The following is a 17,222-nucleotide window of genomic DNA, read 5'->3' as shown; positions in this document are numbered from 1 at the left end:
AGACCATTTGGGCGTTATAAGCGGTTTCAACTGTATTTTTAAATATGTATATCTGAACATATTTTAGTTAATGCCTTTTGAGCATTTCATAATGTATCGTCGGTCAAGTGCACGATATTGTGAACAAGTGGAAATTGCGCAGTTTGTAGAATTCTCAATTTTAATTTTGAGTGGAATAGAATTATGTTTAGTATGTAGGTATATACAATGCTCAAACATATATGTACTATATATATTAAGTGCCTTTTGGTGTATATTTTAAAATGATTTCATTGTTCATTTTCCGCAGTTTTTTATCCAAAGCGTCTTTTATTAATTCCAACACAGCAGTGATATTCTAATTTTTATGCTGGCATGCTCGAATGCAATAACGAGTCGTGAAAAATCGAATATTCCCTTGAGCCTTGAAGCACACTTGTGCATCCGTGAAATTTCCACACTTACCACCGAGGCCCTCGTCATCTGCATGGCTGTTGTCATAATCGCAGACTAAGAGGGACGCACTTGAGGAATCTACGCCCACAGTTCCGCCATTTTCGTACGGTTTCAACATAACGGCTTCCGCTCTATTTGTTTCCATTCTGCTCGGGGCATTCAAATTTCTTGCACAGTCACATTTTACGCGGCACGTAATGAACTACTACGTGTACTACCAATTATAATTTTGTGGGTGGTTGGGTTGGTTGTGTTTCTCCATTTGGCTTTGATTATAATTTTAATTGCTGCCTCTTGACACTTTGAAATATAATGAGCCCTGCCCTCTCGGGAACATTTTCGATCCATAGCACATTTTTGTTGGCGTCAAGCGATTTCTTTTAACCCATTATTGCAACACGAAAACGCGACGACGACAACGGCAACGACAACGACAACAAATCGTAGCAAATAGCGAACGACAACTGAGGCGGACAATGAGCGGCGTGTGTTGAGCAAGCGAGCGTTTCAGCAACAACAACAACAACAACAACTGAAGAGTTTGTTCTATAGTCGAAGCTATTAATGAATATCATTCAGCATAAGCGAGCGCGTATTGTCGCTGCCATACGTCCGACTGATCAGCGGCCATACATTAAACTTTTTTCCTCTGTTTTTTTCTCCTCTTTTTTTGCTAATTGCTGTGCGCACTTTTCACCATGTGGTGTGTTATGCCAAATACAAAATACATGCAGACATACATATGTATATACATACGAGTAAGCATGGATGATCGCACATGTGTTGAATATGTGCCTAACATTAATAAAACAACACAAAAGCAACAACAATGGGCGCGTAATTAGCGACAGACGACGACCTCTGCTACAGTCCGGCTCTTCTTATTTACAAGTCGGCAGCACGCCTCATGACGTCAGCACCGACCAAGTGTGTGTATTTCTGTGTGTGTGTGTGAGGGAAGGGGGTGGTGTCGTTCACTTGACCAGTGCAACAACAAACAAATGCAAATGTGTGTGTCTTGTGTGTTTTGTGTTGTCTGTTGTGTGTTGTGGGTCAGTCACAATTAATGACATTAAAATGTACAGTGAATGCCACTGATATGGAAATCAAAGAATGAGGTTCTGCTTTATAAGTGGAATTCAACGTTAGTACATATGTACATAAATATGTATGTATACGGGTACATGCATATTGAAAAGAATATGGAATGTTGCAGCCGAGATAAGTTACCGCTGCTCCTTGGGGGTGCAGTACATTTTTTTAACAATTTTATATTTTTATTGACGCTTATTATATTTTAATAACCTTGACAATGAGTTGGCGAACTGGCTTTATAACTATGACTATAGTATAACTATGATTATGAATTTAAAACTATGATTATTTACATTTTTTTTTTTTTTTTTTTTTCAAAGGCTTGTATCCTTTCTTATATCGAAGGGGTGTAATCTGGCATAACATTGTTTCGCTAATAACTTTTCTTAGGGACAGTGATTTGAATATCAGCTTCAAATATAAAAATAAAAATACATAAAAATATCGAGTGAAATTTAATTTGAGGCGTGGAAAGGAGAGAAAGCGTAATCCAGAAAACAAAATAACCTCCTAGGGTTGAGGAGTCTACATAGCTTAGTAAATCCAAGCGATCATTCAGACAGATGGACGGATAGATTGGTAGATAGATTTATCGCGTCATACTGCATAAAAACATATATACTCTATGGATTAGGAAATGTTTTCTTCTGTCTGTTGCACAAACCCAATATACCATTTCGTCCTTGTGGAAACTAAATATGCGCACTTTATTTCCCAAGTTCTTTTCATGAGAAAATCAAATCAGTTAGAAATAACATTTATTCCATTTTTTTTAGCACTCGATAAAGCTAACTTCTTTATCGGTAACTTTAAGTCCGCGTGGCGAATTCGTAATACATATACATGTGCAGACACAATTAATCAATTAATTAATGCCGCACACAAATCCCCAAATACACATAATGGTGTCAAAAGAATTGCTAACAATAAATACAAAATTAATGCCCCAAAATCATAGCAAAGGTCGGCCAACAAGCACGAACTAGCCGACCTGCAGTTCCCCGTTCTCCAGTATTCTCAGCAAGTAGTGGGTGAGTCTCTTCAGTTCAATTAAAGCGCTTTAAACACGCAATGGGCGACAACAGCAACAAGGCCCGAGAACAACTGAACTTGTCAGAATGTGTTTATTGTAACGAGGCGCCGACGGAGACGTTGACGGGCTCTGCCCCTTCTCAGTAGTGTAATCTGCGGCCGAATTAGAAAGGAAAACAAATCTATTTCATGGGCCTACAAGTATGCGTAAGTCAATAATGATGTTGGCATATGGTGTTGTGGCCTAGTGAGTTCAAACAGTCGACGCTGGATTTGCAGGTCGGAGGAAAAAGTTGGTAAGTAATTACCCCATTAACCCATGCACACAACGGTGTGTTCTTCGAAGCGCTCACATTAGTTTGTAATTAGTTTAACGACCTTTCGACTCTACTGGGGGTCAGTAATCGCTTCAGGCAAAACCGATTTTCTAAAACAGCATAAATATGAAGTAGAGATCAGCACAATCTTTCCATAGTATATTACAACAGCAAACATATGGATTACAGAAAATAGCTATATTTATGCTGACATAATCCTATATACAGAAGTTGTTCAATTTAAATATTTATACGCATTTTATAAATATTTTTAGCAATTATCGTTTGGGAAGGGTTAATAGTTGTTGCATAACTCGAATTAAATTTTAGTTTTAAAACTTTTAATTATTTTCAAATGAGCTCTTGTAGTATATGGATATATTTTATAGACCTTTTAATGTAAGCTCCAGCAATCAAATTTTGCAAGAGAAGGTATTTTCGAACAAAAGAGATTCTTACATCCAATCTCAACCGTAAATAAAAAGTCGGCCGTAAGTTGTTAGAAACGTGTATAGCAGAATCAAAAAGAAAGATGATAATTTATGAAGCAATTGAACGTGGGGGAGTAATACATGCTTCCCTGGTTTCGTTTATCGTTTATACCTATTTTACAGATTCTAATTGGAAATAGAGGTAAAATATGAGGTCAGCCGCTTTCCTACGTCGAGGCTTCATCCAGACACAGTTCCATTTCTTTTACACACATTTCCACAAGCATAATGCACCCTTTTTTACCCAGACAAAGAAGGGAGGCAAGTTCAATGCAAGTGGATCACGAGAGCGACTGCGGCTAAAAAAAACTGCCTCAATATTTGCTTATCTGGCGAAACATTCAAATGGTTGCGCATACGCCCCATGCCGCGCAAATGGCACTTGGCCAGCAGCCAAAACATACTCAGAGGCACATACACTCGATATGTATGTGCGGCTGAAAGGCACTTATCAATCAATTTGCATTGTGTGAGTGTGTGTGTGTGTCTGTGTGCGGAACAATTTGTTGCGCATTGCTGCACAATAAACTGTGCACTGTCGTCGCTGCTGCCGTTATTTTGTTGCAGCATAGCAGCTCCGCTTGCACTTGACGCCACAGCCAGTCGACCAGGCGGACAGACAACTGGCAGTCAGGCAATCAGACAGCCAACCAGCAAGCCAGCTCTACAAGCCAGGTAGTCAGTCAGTGCCTTCATTTCATTCACAATAATTGGTGGCATGCAACAAGCGTGAGTCTCAATTGCACATAACGTTTTTGGAGCTAACGCTCACGGTCACAGTTTGTTAATAATGTAAAAGCAGTGCCGTTAATTAATGCAGTAGCCTTTTTAATTATTTTTCTGTCTTATTAATTAATTTCTTTTGGCGTTGATTATGAAAAGCATGCTCAGCTGCCACATGCCCGCTACACATGCCTACCTATTTACATATATAAATCATAATGATGCCCATTTGGCAATAATGCCTAAAAGAGCACACGGTTTTATTTTTCAATGCATTACACATTTCGGCATACAATTATAAGAAAAACATTTCGAAAACACTTGAGACAGGGGGCCAGCAATTTGAGGAAAAAACGTTCATACATTCCTGCCACTTAAAGAAAGAATCGAAACGAAATAAGAAAAATCTTAGCCCAGTCGAAAGAATGGAAACAACTAAAAGCGCCACTTGAATGCGGTGTCTGGCGTGCTTAGAAGCACTGTACAGTTTAGGTAGAACTGTAAACAAGAGAGCGTGTATAACAGTTTCGCTAGAACGGCGCAGGCGCTGCTCTCTGAGCAATGAGTGTCAGTGTGTCACACGAGCGAATGTCAAAGCACACACACACACACACACTCACTCACAGGAGCTCTAAAGTAAAAGACATTATGCAATTTTTATGTTGACAGCGATAGACGTCACGACCATAGAGACCAGAGAAAGTGAGAATGTGTTGGTTTGTTGAGGTAGCTGCTATTCTACTTCATACTCGTGTGCGTATGTGTATGTGTATATGTGTTGGTGAGTGGAGAACTTGTGAGCCCCGATGAGTCATCATTGTTATTGTCCACCTACTACGTCGTGGGTGCGCTGCAGTGGCTAAGCACCCTACGGGATAATAATAATAAAGAAAGCACCAAGACAAACAACAACAACAACAATTAAAAAGATCAAAGGCATAAGGGAAGCCCTATTATAGACATATAGTATGATACACGCCATATAAATATAGTATGCATGTAATATAAAAGATAATTCACACTAGCAGCTATAAAAATCAATAATGGTCCATTCAAAGAGCCGGCAAAAGGTTGTCGGTCCTTGCTGAGTCCTTTGGCGACATGCGCAGAACACATCAAACGATAACGACGGCAACAACAACAAACAAATTGACACATAAAAAAAACAATGACCAAACAACAGACTGACAGTTCCTGACTAGTCTGACTGCCAGTCTTCTGAAACATCATTGAAGGTTGATTTGAATTTTCACGAATTCTCATACCGGTCTTGGGCAGTTTTGAAATTTACATCAGTTTGAAATGGACAATGGAGCACGAGAGTGCATGAATGGACAAGCGGATGGAACCGATAACAAATATGTATATATAATTAGACCTAATTTTGTTTTTACTAAAGACCGTATTACACGATTTTGATGCAATACTGTTTGGAAATTGAAAAATTGCATATATATTTCTTTAGAGATAGGGATCCAATCTCCTATTTTGTTTTTGGAACCAATCTACCGTGTAAAAACAGAATTAGGTCTAGTTAATATAGGCATTATTCCCGTATTCTCCTGTACTCAACCTGAGATACTAGAGTCAAATATAGTAATAAATAATATAACAACAAAATGCGTAAAATGCGGAAGGATCCCTGCCGCCACTCACAAAGTAAGTATTATATGATCAGTATTATAATTCTAATGATTTATTCTATTTGCTAAAAAATATACAATTAAAAGTATTGCCTCAACGTGAATAATTGTTATTATATTTGCTATTATATTTGCATAAGAACATTTTATTTTTGTAATATGTTAAATGATGCCAAACTATGATAATTCTACATATTTAAATCATATTCCAATAACAGTTATGTATTCTCTGTGTCCGTCAAAAGATAGCTTTCAATGTTATTAAAACAGACTGGCTTGTTGAACGACTCACAGTCATCTACTGTCGTTTCAGTTTTCAGGTATCCCCCTGGTCTATACATAAAGGCAGGAAACAGTTCCAGACAAAAATTTCCAAATCTTAGGTATATTTTCAATGAGCAAAACTTTTCCAAACATCCGTTGAGATAAATATGCAAGCCCAAAAAAATCTACAATCCCAAAAACACGTGGCTCTAATTGCCTCAACATATAAATGACTTGGCAAAATCGTTCTCGTAATTATTCTAGTTTGTCTTTTATGATTTTCGTATAAATAATTATTTTTGACTCTAACAGTCGCAGTTGCCATGGAAAGGCAAAAAGCCTAAAAGTGGGATTTCGATTCTCTACCATCCATCCATACAATATATATGTATGTGTTACGTGCTGATGTAGCATAAATTTATACATACTATGTATATGTAAGTCTGTCAGTGTTTTGAGGCTTGACTGCCTGCACAATTCACCCAAACTGTGATTTCACATAGTTTTCAAGATTATGGTCGAGTGCGCAATGAAATAATGGCTATTTGTGCTCCTAACCAGATGGTTAGAATTACAAGCGACTAACGAGATAGGCAGCCAAGTCAACATACAAAATATAAATAAGTAATCTTAACCACCGATGTGGGAACGACAATAAACGGAAACGGGCTGTAATGACAAAAACTGAAAAGTTTGGTAAAAACTTAGAGAACATCAGGCTTTTCTTTTTAATGCTCATTAGATAAGCAGCTGAGATAAAATGCTCGAAAACTTAAAGCTGCCCACAAGACTCATTTGCTTAGCATTGCTTACTTTTTGGTTTGAACATTTTTTTCCGCAATAGCTCGTCCAGAAATAAGACCGAGCAGCGGTACCAGCAAAAGCTTTAATACCAATATCACTGCATACGACAAAAGAGTAGAACGACAAAATTGTGCCAGCCCGACTTTTGAACGCCCTGTAAAATAAACTTTGCGGTACAACTCGATTCGATGACAGCTATGCGTCGATAACCTGCCGTTTGATTGCCATTTAGGCTCTCCTTCGTGTACAGGGTATAGCTTTTGTTTGATTCAGTGATTTTGGTTTTTATACTCTAGGTTAGGTTAGGTTTGTGCAAAGTGAATATAAATATTTTGTAAAAAGGAGTATATGTATACAAGTATATTTATCGTCAGCATGAAAAGACGAGTCGATTTAGCTATGTCTGTGTGTCTTTCCGTATATCAGTCTGTCCATGTGAACTCCTTGATCTTAGAGATTATAGGAGCTCGAGACATCAAATTTTGCACTCAGGTGCCTTATATGTGTACGCTGCACACGTGTTTTTCAAAATTGGAATAAAAAAAGAAAACAAACTCGTCCTTTCACGGACCTAGGAGAATCTGAACTTTGGTAGGCTGCGATCCTTACGTTCATCCAAACGGACAGACGGACAAGTCTAGATCGATTCGTCTCGTCATGCTGATAAAGAATATATACATATTTTATGGGGTCGGAGATGCTTCCTTCTGCATGTTACATACTTTGCACAAACCTAATATTATCTTTTAAAAATTAAGAAAAATTAAATTCAATGTTGTCAATCGGACTGAAAGATTCCAGTATATAGTGTTAAGGGAAATGCATCACAGATGCGGGATACTACAAGTGTAAGAGCACTATGACGACAAGGTCTTTAGCTTCGTTCCCTGTGAGTGCGTGTAGCTGGAATTTTACCTTCTGCTGGATAATTAACGAATATATGCTCTGAGAGGTGCCCCCGAATTGATTTTTCTAAATCACACAACTCCAAAAGTTACTTACCGATGGCGGCTGGTACCGTCGATGATTTTTGTTTGCGTGGCATGCGAAATGAGTTCCATAGAAATGGGGATTTGTTACGTGGAGGGCCGCTGGTATTATTTCCGCTGCCACCGCCAGCGTCGCTGACTGTCGAGCGATACAAATCCAATTGGCCATATGAGGAGGAAGAAGATGCCGAATTGGTGCTGGCCGCTAATTTTGTCGGTATTTTTGTGGCAGCTTTAGCAGCTTTATTGCTACTGCTGCTGCTGCTGCTGCTGTTGTTGTTGGGACTGTTAATTTTGTTGTTGTTGTTTTTATTGTTGTTGAGCAACTTTTTGGCACTAGTGTTTGCAGCAGAATTGCGTCCATTGCCGCCACAGACACCGAAGACACCCCCGCCACCCCCCGAACTGGCACTCACAGAGCTTGCCACATAAATTTGTGCAGCCGCCGTTATATTTTTACCATATTTCACATCATTCGGATAATCTTTGTAACCGTATTTCTTCGCCTGGGCGTTTTTGTGATTTTTTAACATTTGTCGAAACTCCTTCACATCGGCCACTGTGGGCAATGAATAAGTCGATGTGGAGACCGATTTGCTGCTGTGCAGATTTTGAGCCGAGCCATAGAAAAATGACACAAAATCGTTGAGGCCCATCTTAATTGGTCACACAAGCGCATGCGTTGCTCACACACACACACACACACACACACACACACACACACAACCACATACACACGCGTGCACGCTGACTCTCAAACTGTGGACTGTGGAGTGTTATACGGAAAACCCGCTAAAAGCAACAAGCGTCAAAACAGACACGTCTGCTGGCCCAAAAGCTCCACGCGCAACTAACTTCAAAGTATGAGGCAAACTTCAAAACTCGATGCGGACTCGGAGTGGAGTCATTGTCTGTGGCAGCAGCGGCGGCGGCGACGGTGGCGACGGTGGCTCGAACTGAAAGCAGCACAATGGCGGCGGCCGCTCAACATGAAAGCCTCGCAAAATAGGCACAATAAAAAATCGCAGCTTATGTAAAATGTGAAATGCAAAAAAAAAAAACAACATCGAAATACCCGCTGAAGGGAAATATAATTAAGTACTCACGTAATTATGCAAAAATATTGCGCGGCTTTAAATTGTTCAAAACATTCCATCAGAAAAACCGAAACACAAAAACATGTCTAACATTTTTAGCCGCCGCCGCACTTTTAGAAAAACGAAGCTCGGCTAGTAGCTCGGTTTTATGGCAAATATTTACATTTCATCGCAAATATTTCGACTTTCGACTAATTATGCTTCCCAGCTTTCGCCGATTACCCTCCGATTACTTTTTTATCTGGCAACTTGAGTACTTTTAGCTTCTAAGACAGTATTCTGCATGAATACTGTATATATAACATATACTTGTATTTATGCAACGTTTAAATAAAGGTTGCTGGAAACATTTTCATTTTAAACTGTTTTCTTTTCCATGTGCGGCACACGAAAAAGGTACGCACACACCTGGACAGAACAATAGGTGTGATCATACTTTTTTCAAAAAAGCTTGGCTTTCAAATATATTTTAGTTATTCTCAAAAACAATATTAGTTTTCAACATAAACATACTTCGGCGCCAAAACAAATATTTAAAGGATTTACAAACTATAAAAAATAACTTAGCTTTCGGTTAATTCATAAAATACAAATGTTTTCGACTAGTCAGAATAATACGCTTGCCCACCAAAAATAGTCATGAATATTGAAATTTTGTTATTGAATATCCGCCATTCTACTCAAATATTTTTTCGATCCCTGCAGATATAAAGGATACCAAGTTCTGGCAAATCTTTACAGGAACGTTATACCAAACTACTTGAATAGTTTCCCATAACACCTACAAATGCATTGCCAGATCAATGGCAAAAATTTAAAAATTGCGTAAAGAATTCTCTCAAGCCATACATATCCATCAAAACACGTGGAGTACCAAGAAAAACTTCATTAGTGACCGACAACCGCATCGTTACATTAGCTAACCGAGACCCGTTAATGTCTTTCAGAACGATTTCAAGCGAAATTTGGAGAAATGTGTCATCACGAAGCAGTATTATTCTGTCCATATTGTTTGGGAAAGGGGAATCTAAAAGGAACTTGTGAACTTGTTTAACACATGAGCATTTATTCGATAAAGTAAAAGACTACTCTCTCTCTCATATTAAGCGACCTTTTTCGTTGATCATTCAATTTGGAGCTGACTTTAAATGATTGAAGGCCATCCATTGACTTAGAAATGCAGCAGACAATTGAACTGCTAGTTTGCCGACATATCTTATAGGAAGCGGACCATTTGCCGTTAAAATAGCTCTAAACTTTTGCAAAAAGATATTCCTGACTAGAGTTTGCTAAAAATGCCTTAAATGCAGTGTTGTTATACATAGAAGTAGCTTTTGAAATGTCCATAATTTTGAGCTGCTCACTTAGTCTAAGAAAGAGATACCCAGAGTAACATACTATATAGATTGACCCCGCCCACAACCAGCATTACTGAAGTTCCAAAGATATACAGTCATGCTTTCCTAGACCACAACTACCTAAATACTTGTACACCTCAACTGGGGGATACTTTCAAAGAATCGATCGCAAGCGAAGATACTTTTTGAGTAAAGTATTAATTTTAAATTAGTCTGAAGGCTCAAACATATTCTATTTTAAACGATGGGAATGCACTGCGAAAGTATATAATATTTGTATGCCTTTCGCCTCCTATTGTCTGCATTGCTAATATCTGAAATATACATGTATACATGTATGTACACAAAGAAAGGTAGACATTGCCGTCGAAAACTCCAACGCGATCGTCGCCGCCGGCTCTGTAATTGTATCTCGTACTCAACGCCTAGACGTCAATGACTTTCGCGTCACACACACGACAGTTTGTCTTTTATTTGCTACCAAGTGTGATTTCCTCTTACCCGAGGCAAAAACTTGGCTCATATGCAAATACTGGTGTGTACGAATCCATGTACTTATAAGCATATGGGCTTATTGACGGGCACAGCAGCGAACAACGAACAACGAACAACAGCAACAAGAAGCAGGGCCAGAAGTCGGTAAAGCATGCCACATACTAGAAGACTCATTAAGAGCCACGCTTCAGTTAGGCAGCGCCATAAAGTTCAAACAGTTAGAAATGCGCCATAATAATGGCAGCATAAACATTTTATAGCAGAACTACACGCATATCATAAGAGTACACGAATGAAACGAGAGTGAACTAAGGCTGACCCCAATTTGTTTATCGCCCGCATTTAAATTTGCGAAATTGCGAATTTTATGCTTTCAAAAATGTTTACGAGTGCCATAAATCAGAAATCGGTTTACATTAAAACCGTGTTCCGAATTCATGAATTACACGATTCGATATTATTTATAAAATTGCAATGCAACAAAAGAAACTATCACGAGCAGCTTGTGTGCGTGACCCAAAAGAAATCTTTACAAAATGAAACTGAAAGTCGCAGACGAATTGAAAGCGTTAAACTGTTTCGATTAATGTACGATTATGTTTCCTGCATGACCACTAAATTATCGCGGCAAATAAATGCCTTCCAAAATCAAAAGCTAATGCAATAAATGAGGGGAGCATTAAGGTCGTGCCAGCCCGCCTTTTGATTACCCTGCGCTCACCCATCACCCCCTACAGGCAGTCAGTTGAAATAAATGTTGTTGTATCAAACATTTATATAACACCTGATTTACCGATTTTGATAACACTTTAGATTGTGAAGAAGACTATAATAAATTTAATATTTGTTCAAAATATCTTTTAACTAAGATTGATTTCTGTGCCGAATTAAAGCAAGCTACAGAATATCATGAGGTACTATAAAAAATTGTATAAACCACAATATCCTTAGTTCTCTTACTAACTATCAAATTATCCTTTTATGACTAACCGTGCTATGACATCTATAATGACGCTATATATACATACATATATGGCTTGTAATAAAATTGTATGCCTCTGATTATGACAAGTCTAATACCAAGTTTGATGTCCTTAGCCTTTACGGACAGACAGATCATATACTTGTATACATGTGCCTATAACATGAATTCTGTCTATTGAGTGTCCACTATAGAGTATTCCCCTTTATGCTTTCGAGTGCAAATTACGAAAATTTTTATTTTTTTAAGTGTTCTTTATTTATCGTCTCTTCTCTCGCGGAGACTTACAATAAGTAGTCAAATAGTTATTTAATTAATTACAATTAAATATTTTAATTACGGCCCGAACTGTTATTGCTGGGTGGGGAGGTCTCTTCGCTGGCAGGCTAACCTGCCAAGTTAAATTCTACGCAAGTCTATTTGGATGGTTCCGAAGCTTAAGCTGGTACCTTACTTTACTTTTAACAGATCCCACATTTATGGAAAGTGAAGCAAAAATAGCGATTTCAAACTAAACGAAAGCAAAATGATTTAATATTTACGCATATAGTCTCTCTCGGCAGCTATGTCTTTATTTTTTTAAACATACTCATACATAGAGACAAATAATTACCACATGTGAATAATTTCTTTGTCTCGAACGACATCGAAGAGTGTGAGGGTATACGGTTTTCGGTGTGTAAGCTTTTGACATGCTAGGTATGCCTTTGTGCTTGTGTGCTAGTTTTATCTTAACAGCACACGTTTAAAGGAAGTTATATGCGGAAATGTAATACCAGCAAATGCTCTGCCAGCAGCTGTTGTTGTTGTGGTGTGTCCTGCAAAAAGGACAACACACACATGCGCGAATTTAATGTGTGCACGGGAATTGTATGTACATATGTTTTAACAGTTTTAACGAAATGTAAACCAAAGTTTATTTATTTAATTTAATGCATTGCTGATTCTATGGCCGGGGTATAGTTTAACAAATCTAAAACATTTATTTGTTTGCACAATCCTCTTACTTAATAGCAATCTCATAGATACTATACACCTCGTCAAATGTATGCTCACAACATCACCAATTTCTCACGGCGACTTCGAAAGTCAAAAATGAATTGCGCAAGCCATGAAGCTCTGTGGCTCACACAGCCTTTTCAAAATTATCGTGCACATAATTTGAAAAAAAAAGAAACCTACAGCTTTTGCATATATTTGAGTTGCATCGCGAATTGATTGCGCAAATTCGCCAGCGCCAGCATTGAATGAAGATACTTACTTTTGCAATTTACATTTACTTCTCAGTAGGCCGAGCCCAAGATTCCATTCTATGCTGCGGACTCGCACTTCAACAAACTCATTATGGTGCGCAATTGTTTAGCTTTAAGATTATTACTGTTTTTCTTATTTATGCATAAAAGTCACACACACACAAAGTATAATTTTCGAATTTGCACCTGATTTCACATTTCAAAATTTCTGTAAATCCGACGTCTGGTTTTCTTCCAAAAATTAGCATTATTGTATGGTGTTTCTTGCAAAAATCGTTGTTTTTTCTATGAAGTCTTAGCAGCAGTTTATTGTTCAAGCCACTTGCTCTGTTAATTTAAAATTAAAAGGGTCCAGGAAAGGTGTAGAGTTGCTGAATGAATGTCAAATACGACTCAGTTTTAAATTAGTACAAGCAATTAAGAATTGAAAATGAATTGTAAAAAGTTTGTAGAAAACAAAATAAAATGCGCAATTAACTAGAAAACAATTTAAACAAATTGGTCGAATTGCGAAAAAGAAGGCGAATAAAATCTGAGATCCTTTGATCCTAAGATCAAAGTGAAGCTCACAACCAAAAAGGAGTATTAATAGAGGAGTTGGAGTTGAATAATGTAAGATATCAGCTGCATTATATTAATGTCGTCATGTTATTCTTGGAATATAGTAGTTAAAGAATTCTGTGAGAAATACAACACCGAGTTCGAAACTAAAACACAATACTAATAAGGCAACTAAAAGGTCAACAAAAATAAAAAACGCGACCTTGCTCTTTATTTTAACTAAAAGATTTTCATAAAAAAAAATTCAAAACAATTAGGTGCTTTTGAACTTGGTAAGGTTAAAGTCGACTATTTATTAGTCTCAGTTTTTAGCCAAGTGTTGAACATTTTACTTACCCAAGGGGGTTATTAGAACCTGGCAATAGCATTACTATGACCGATTCACACCAAAAGCAAAGCGAGGATATGGACAACAACAGTAACAAACCCATAAAAATGGGTTTTGAATTGATTCACTTCTATTCTGGAACTTTTGTACTGGAAATACTATATACAAGAGCAGTTTCTAGACCAAGCCGCACAAAATCAAAATGTATGTAGACAAAATATTTAGTAGTGTACGTTATATACACTGAATATTGAATATATTGTACAAATATGTTGTTTAAAATTAGATCGAACAGCAAATAACCCTAAAGTCGGAAATTTTCAATTTCTCAATCTCTCCGACAACCACGAAACGTAGCTAAGATTTGCTGATATCGGAGAATTGATCAAGGAGTCTTCACTCCTGACATAGAAATTTGACTTTCAGTCTCAAAAAACTCGTAACAGAAACGTCCCGAGGTTGGCTGCCATTCAACTTTTTGAAGAACAACGAATATAAAGACGAATCATTAATGTATGTTTCATCTCCATTATAAAAATCCGCCTTCTGCTTTTCTTTCACACAATTTGAAAATAAAGATTTAGGGATTATAAGACATGAACAGAGAAAATCATCATCAACAAGTAACTGTGACTTCGTAGGCCAGGTTGTGATTTGTTTTGCACAGCACTAGTACGCACATACCTACATGCGAGTATGTATGTACATGCTTCCACTTTTTACTTGACTCTCGCTTTTCTTCTCCCTGCTTAATTGCCAGCCACAAAACAATTTCCTCACTCGATTTTCCTTTCGATGTGCGGTGTGTGGGCGCGATTACAAAAGAAAACATGCAAGTTAATTGATATGGAAACGGCTGCAATAATTTAGCTTTTTATTTGCAATGCTCTCTATCAATTTTTAGTGCGTGTGTTACGCACCATAAACAATTGCCCGGGGCCGGGAAACACAAACACAAACAAAAAGTAAAAGTCCAGTGCGTGTATGGCTTTTTCCACTTTTCGCTTCGCCTCGCCATGTCATTAACTTTCTGCGGCCCAACTGTGATTTGCAATAGCAAGACATTTAATGATGATTGGTAATATGCATTACTGCTAATGTTTTGCATCGGGAATGGCGCGGGTCATCGAACGAACGCGTGTCACGCGTGCATCCAGACACCAGTCGAGTCATCGTCTGTACTCCTACAAGTATTTGCGGCGACAAATGTTTTGACAAACAACAATTAATTGAGAAAAAGCGTGAAATATGCCCATAAAGCGGCTCCAAAGCCCAACAACAGCCACAAATTCAATGAACTTGGTGTGTGGCAATAAATTAGAGTGAAAACAAGCCATCAAACACACACTCTCTCACACACACCGGCCGACACATGGCATTTAGTTAACCAACCGAGACGATAAAAAAGAGTTGGCGTGTGTTGAAAAGATGTTTCTTTTATAAATATATATATATATATGTATAGTATACAGACATATAGGTATGTATTTCTACGACTACAATGATGCGGGCTTGCCTCGAAATAAAATCAAATGACAACTCAATTGATAGACCAAACGAGTGGAATGTAGCCGAGTTCAGAAAACTCTTTTAATTCGATATTTAAAAAGTGGTTGAATGTGTGAAAATAATAAATAACGCGGCACCCCCACCTGACTGGTAAAATATTGATTTATTCATCCGAGCAAGCCCGTTTACGGCGACAGCTCTGTGTCTGGTCTCGCGAAGCAGCCACGTCTAGTATGTGTGGCAAGACTCATTAGAGCTGTTCATACACACTTCAATGATATGGCAAACTCTTTTTTATAGAAAAAACGCTGTTTTAAAAGGGTATATGGTGTTTGTGTCGAAAGGGAGCACTTCCGACCCCATAAATCTGATCAACTATACGCCCACCTCTTATACGCTTGTTTGTCTGTACGTTGATCAGAATAAGCGCCTACTTATGTTTAGGAATATTCTAGGCTACCCAAATGTATTTTTTTTTTTTTACTGCAACATTATTTTGTCAAAACTCTTTAACTCAGAGTTGAGAGCCCTAAAGAAAGTTTTTAGTGCACCCCAAAGCTGATGAGCGGTTTCTTTAACGTTGTTTCTTCTTTGTGGAAATACTGTATACATTTAATTGTCATATCTCTATAACTTTTATAGTAACATTTAGTTCGAAATACCTATTTTCATTATCAATCATCATCATCATTATCTGCATTATCATTCAATCCATTCCCAAGACAGACATGGCCCACACACATAGAACTGATGCTTGACTTCGCAAGCAAGGCTTGTCGTTGCAGGCCTGCTTGGCAATATTTTAGGCGGCACAATTGAAAATTGCTTTACAAACAATTTAACTGCACTGTGCTAAGCAGTAAGTACAGTTGCAGGGGCGGCGAAGAGGGGAAGGGCAACGGAAAAGCAATGCATGTAGAGAGAGCCGCAGCCAAGCGAACTCACTCGCATAAGCACAGGCACAGTAGCGACCGTTTATATTCGACCTGAGCTCGAAAATGTGAACACATCACAGGTTCGGTTCGTAATCAATAATTAATTAATAATCGTATTAATTAAGTACTTTAAAATACCTTAAATAGAAACGAAAATATGAAATCCAGAGCTATTTCCAGAGCCTAACAATGGGACCAACCGCTGAACTGGAAGACCGGACCGAACCCAACATGTGGATATCTATTTGCTGCCCGATTGCAGCAACATGTTCCGATAATTCCCCGCTTAGCAATTTTGACTTCGCCAACAAATATGAGACTGAAGAATTCGTTGGCAGTTTTAAGTTCAATCCTCGCTGGAGAATTCGGTTACGATTTGTCGATTCAAAACACGTTCTTAAATAATCAATTGAATTCATTCTGACTTGTGTTTGGCATTAATTCTCTTGGATAAACCCGATACTATATATACTATATAAAGTATAATAATTAAGAGTTTGACATTTGAATTCTGCAGTTACTAGTTTTATGTCGAACACTATACACCAACGAGAACTCGATGCCCGGCCCGGCCAGACTAAAAAGGCACAACCAACTCGCGTTCAACATCAAAGTGTTTTTTGAAAGTGTCGAGCGGGCGGGCGTGCGGTCGAATGGGCGGGCGAGCGGGTGAAGGTGGGAAAGAGAGAGCGAATGCTCGGCGTCGAGTACAAAAACAAGTTGTGACATTTGTGGCGATAGCTGGGGGGTTCACAATGTGGAGCGTGCATAGAAGTGCCGCCTAAGCCCACCTCGACCACACTCACACGCACAAAAAACACTTGTTTAAGTGTGTGTGTGCGTACTTCTCTTTGCCATTGAAAGCGTGTTGAGGCGTTTTTAATGCACTTGAGTACAGGTGACGAAATAAG

At 38.2% G+C, this 17,222-nt stretch overlaps 1 protein-coding gene across 3 annotated transcripts in view; it reads right to left on the bottom strand.

Moving 5' to 3' along the window:
- Nucleotides 1-17,222, bottom strand: part of LOC115628493 (mucin-17) — a 130,281-nt gene that overhangs the window by 18,365 nt on the left and 94,694 nt on the right. The window contains exon 1 of one of the 3 annotated variants that reach the window (XM_030524628.1): nucleotides 445-865. The exons of the other annotated variants lie outside the window; for them this stretch is intronic. Coding sequence (XP_030380488.1) covers nucleotides 445-580 — 136 coding nt within the window. The 5' untranslated portion in view covers nucleotides 581-865. Of the gene's footprint in view, nucleotides 1-444; nucleotides 866-17,222 lie in introns of those variants that run through there. 3 annotated transcript variants of the gene reach the window in all.

This window comes from Scaptodrosophila lebanonensis, unplaced genomic scaffold (genome assembly GCF_003285725.1).
Source record: "Scaptodrosophila lebanonensis strain 11010-0011.00,11010-0021.00 unplaced genomic scaffold, SlebRS2 tig00000118-arrow-arrow-pilon, whole genome shotgun sequence".
In the NCBI taxonomy this organism is placed as follows: Eukaryota; Metazoa; Arthropoda; class Insecta; order Diptera; family Drosophilidae; genus Scaptodrosophila; species Scaptodrosophila lebanonensis.
This window is presented reverse-complemented; position numbering and strand designations above follow the sequence as displayed.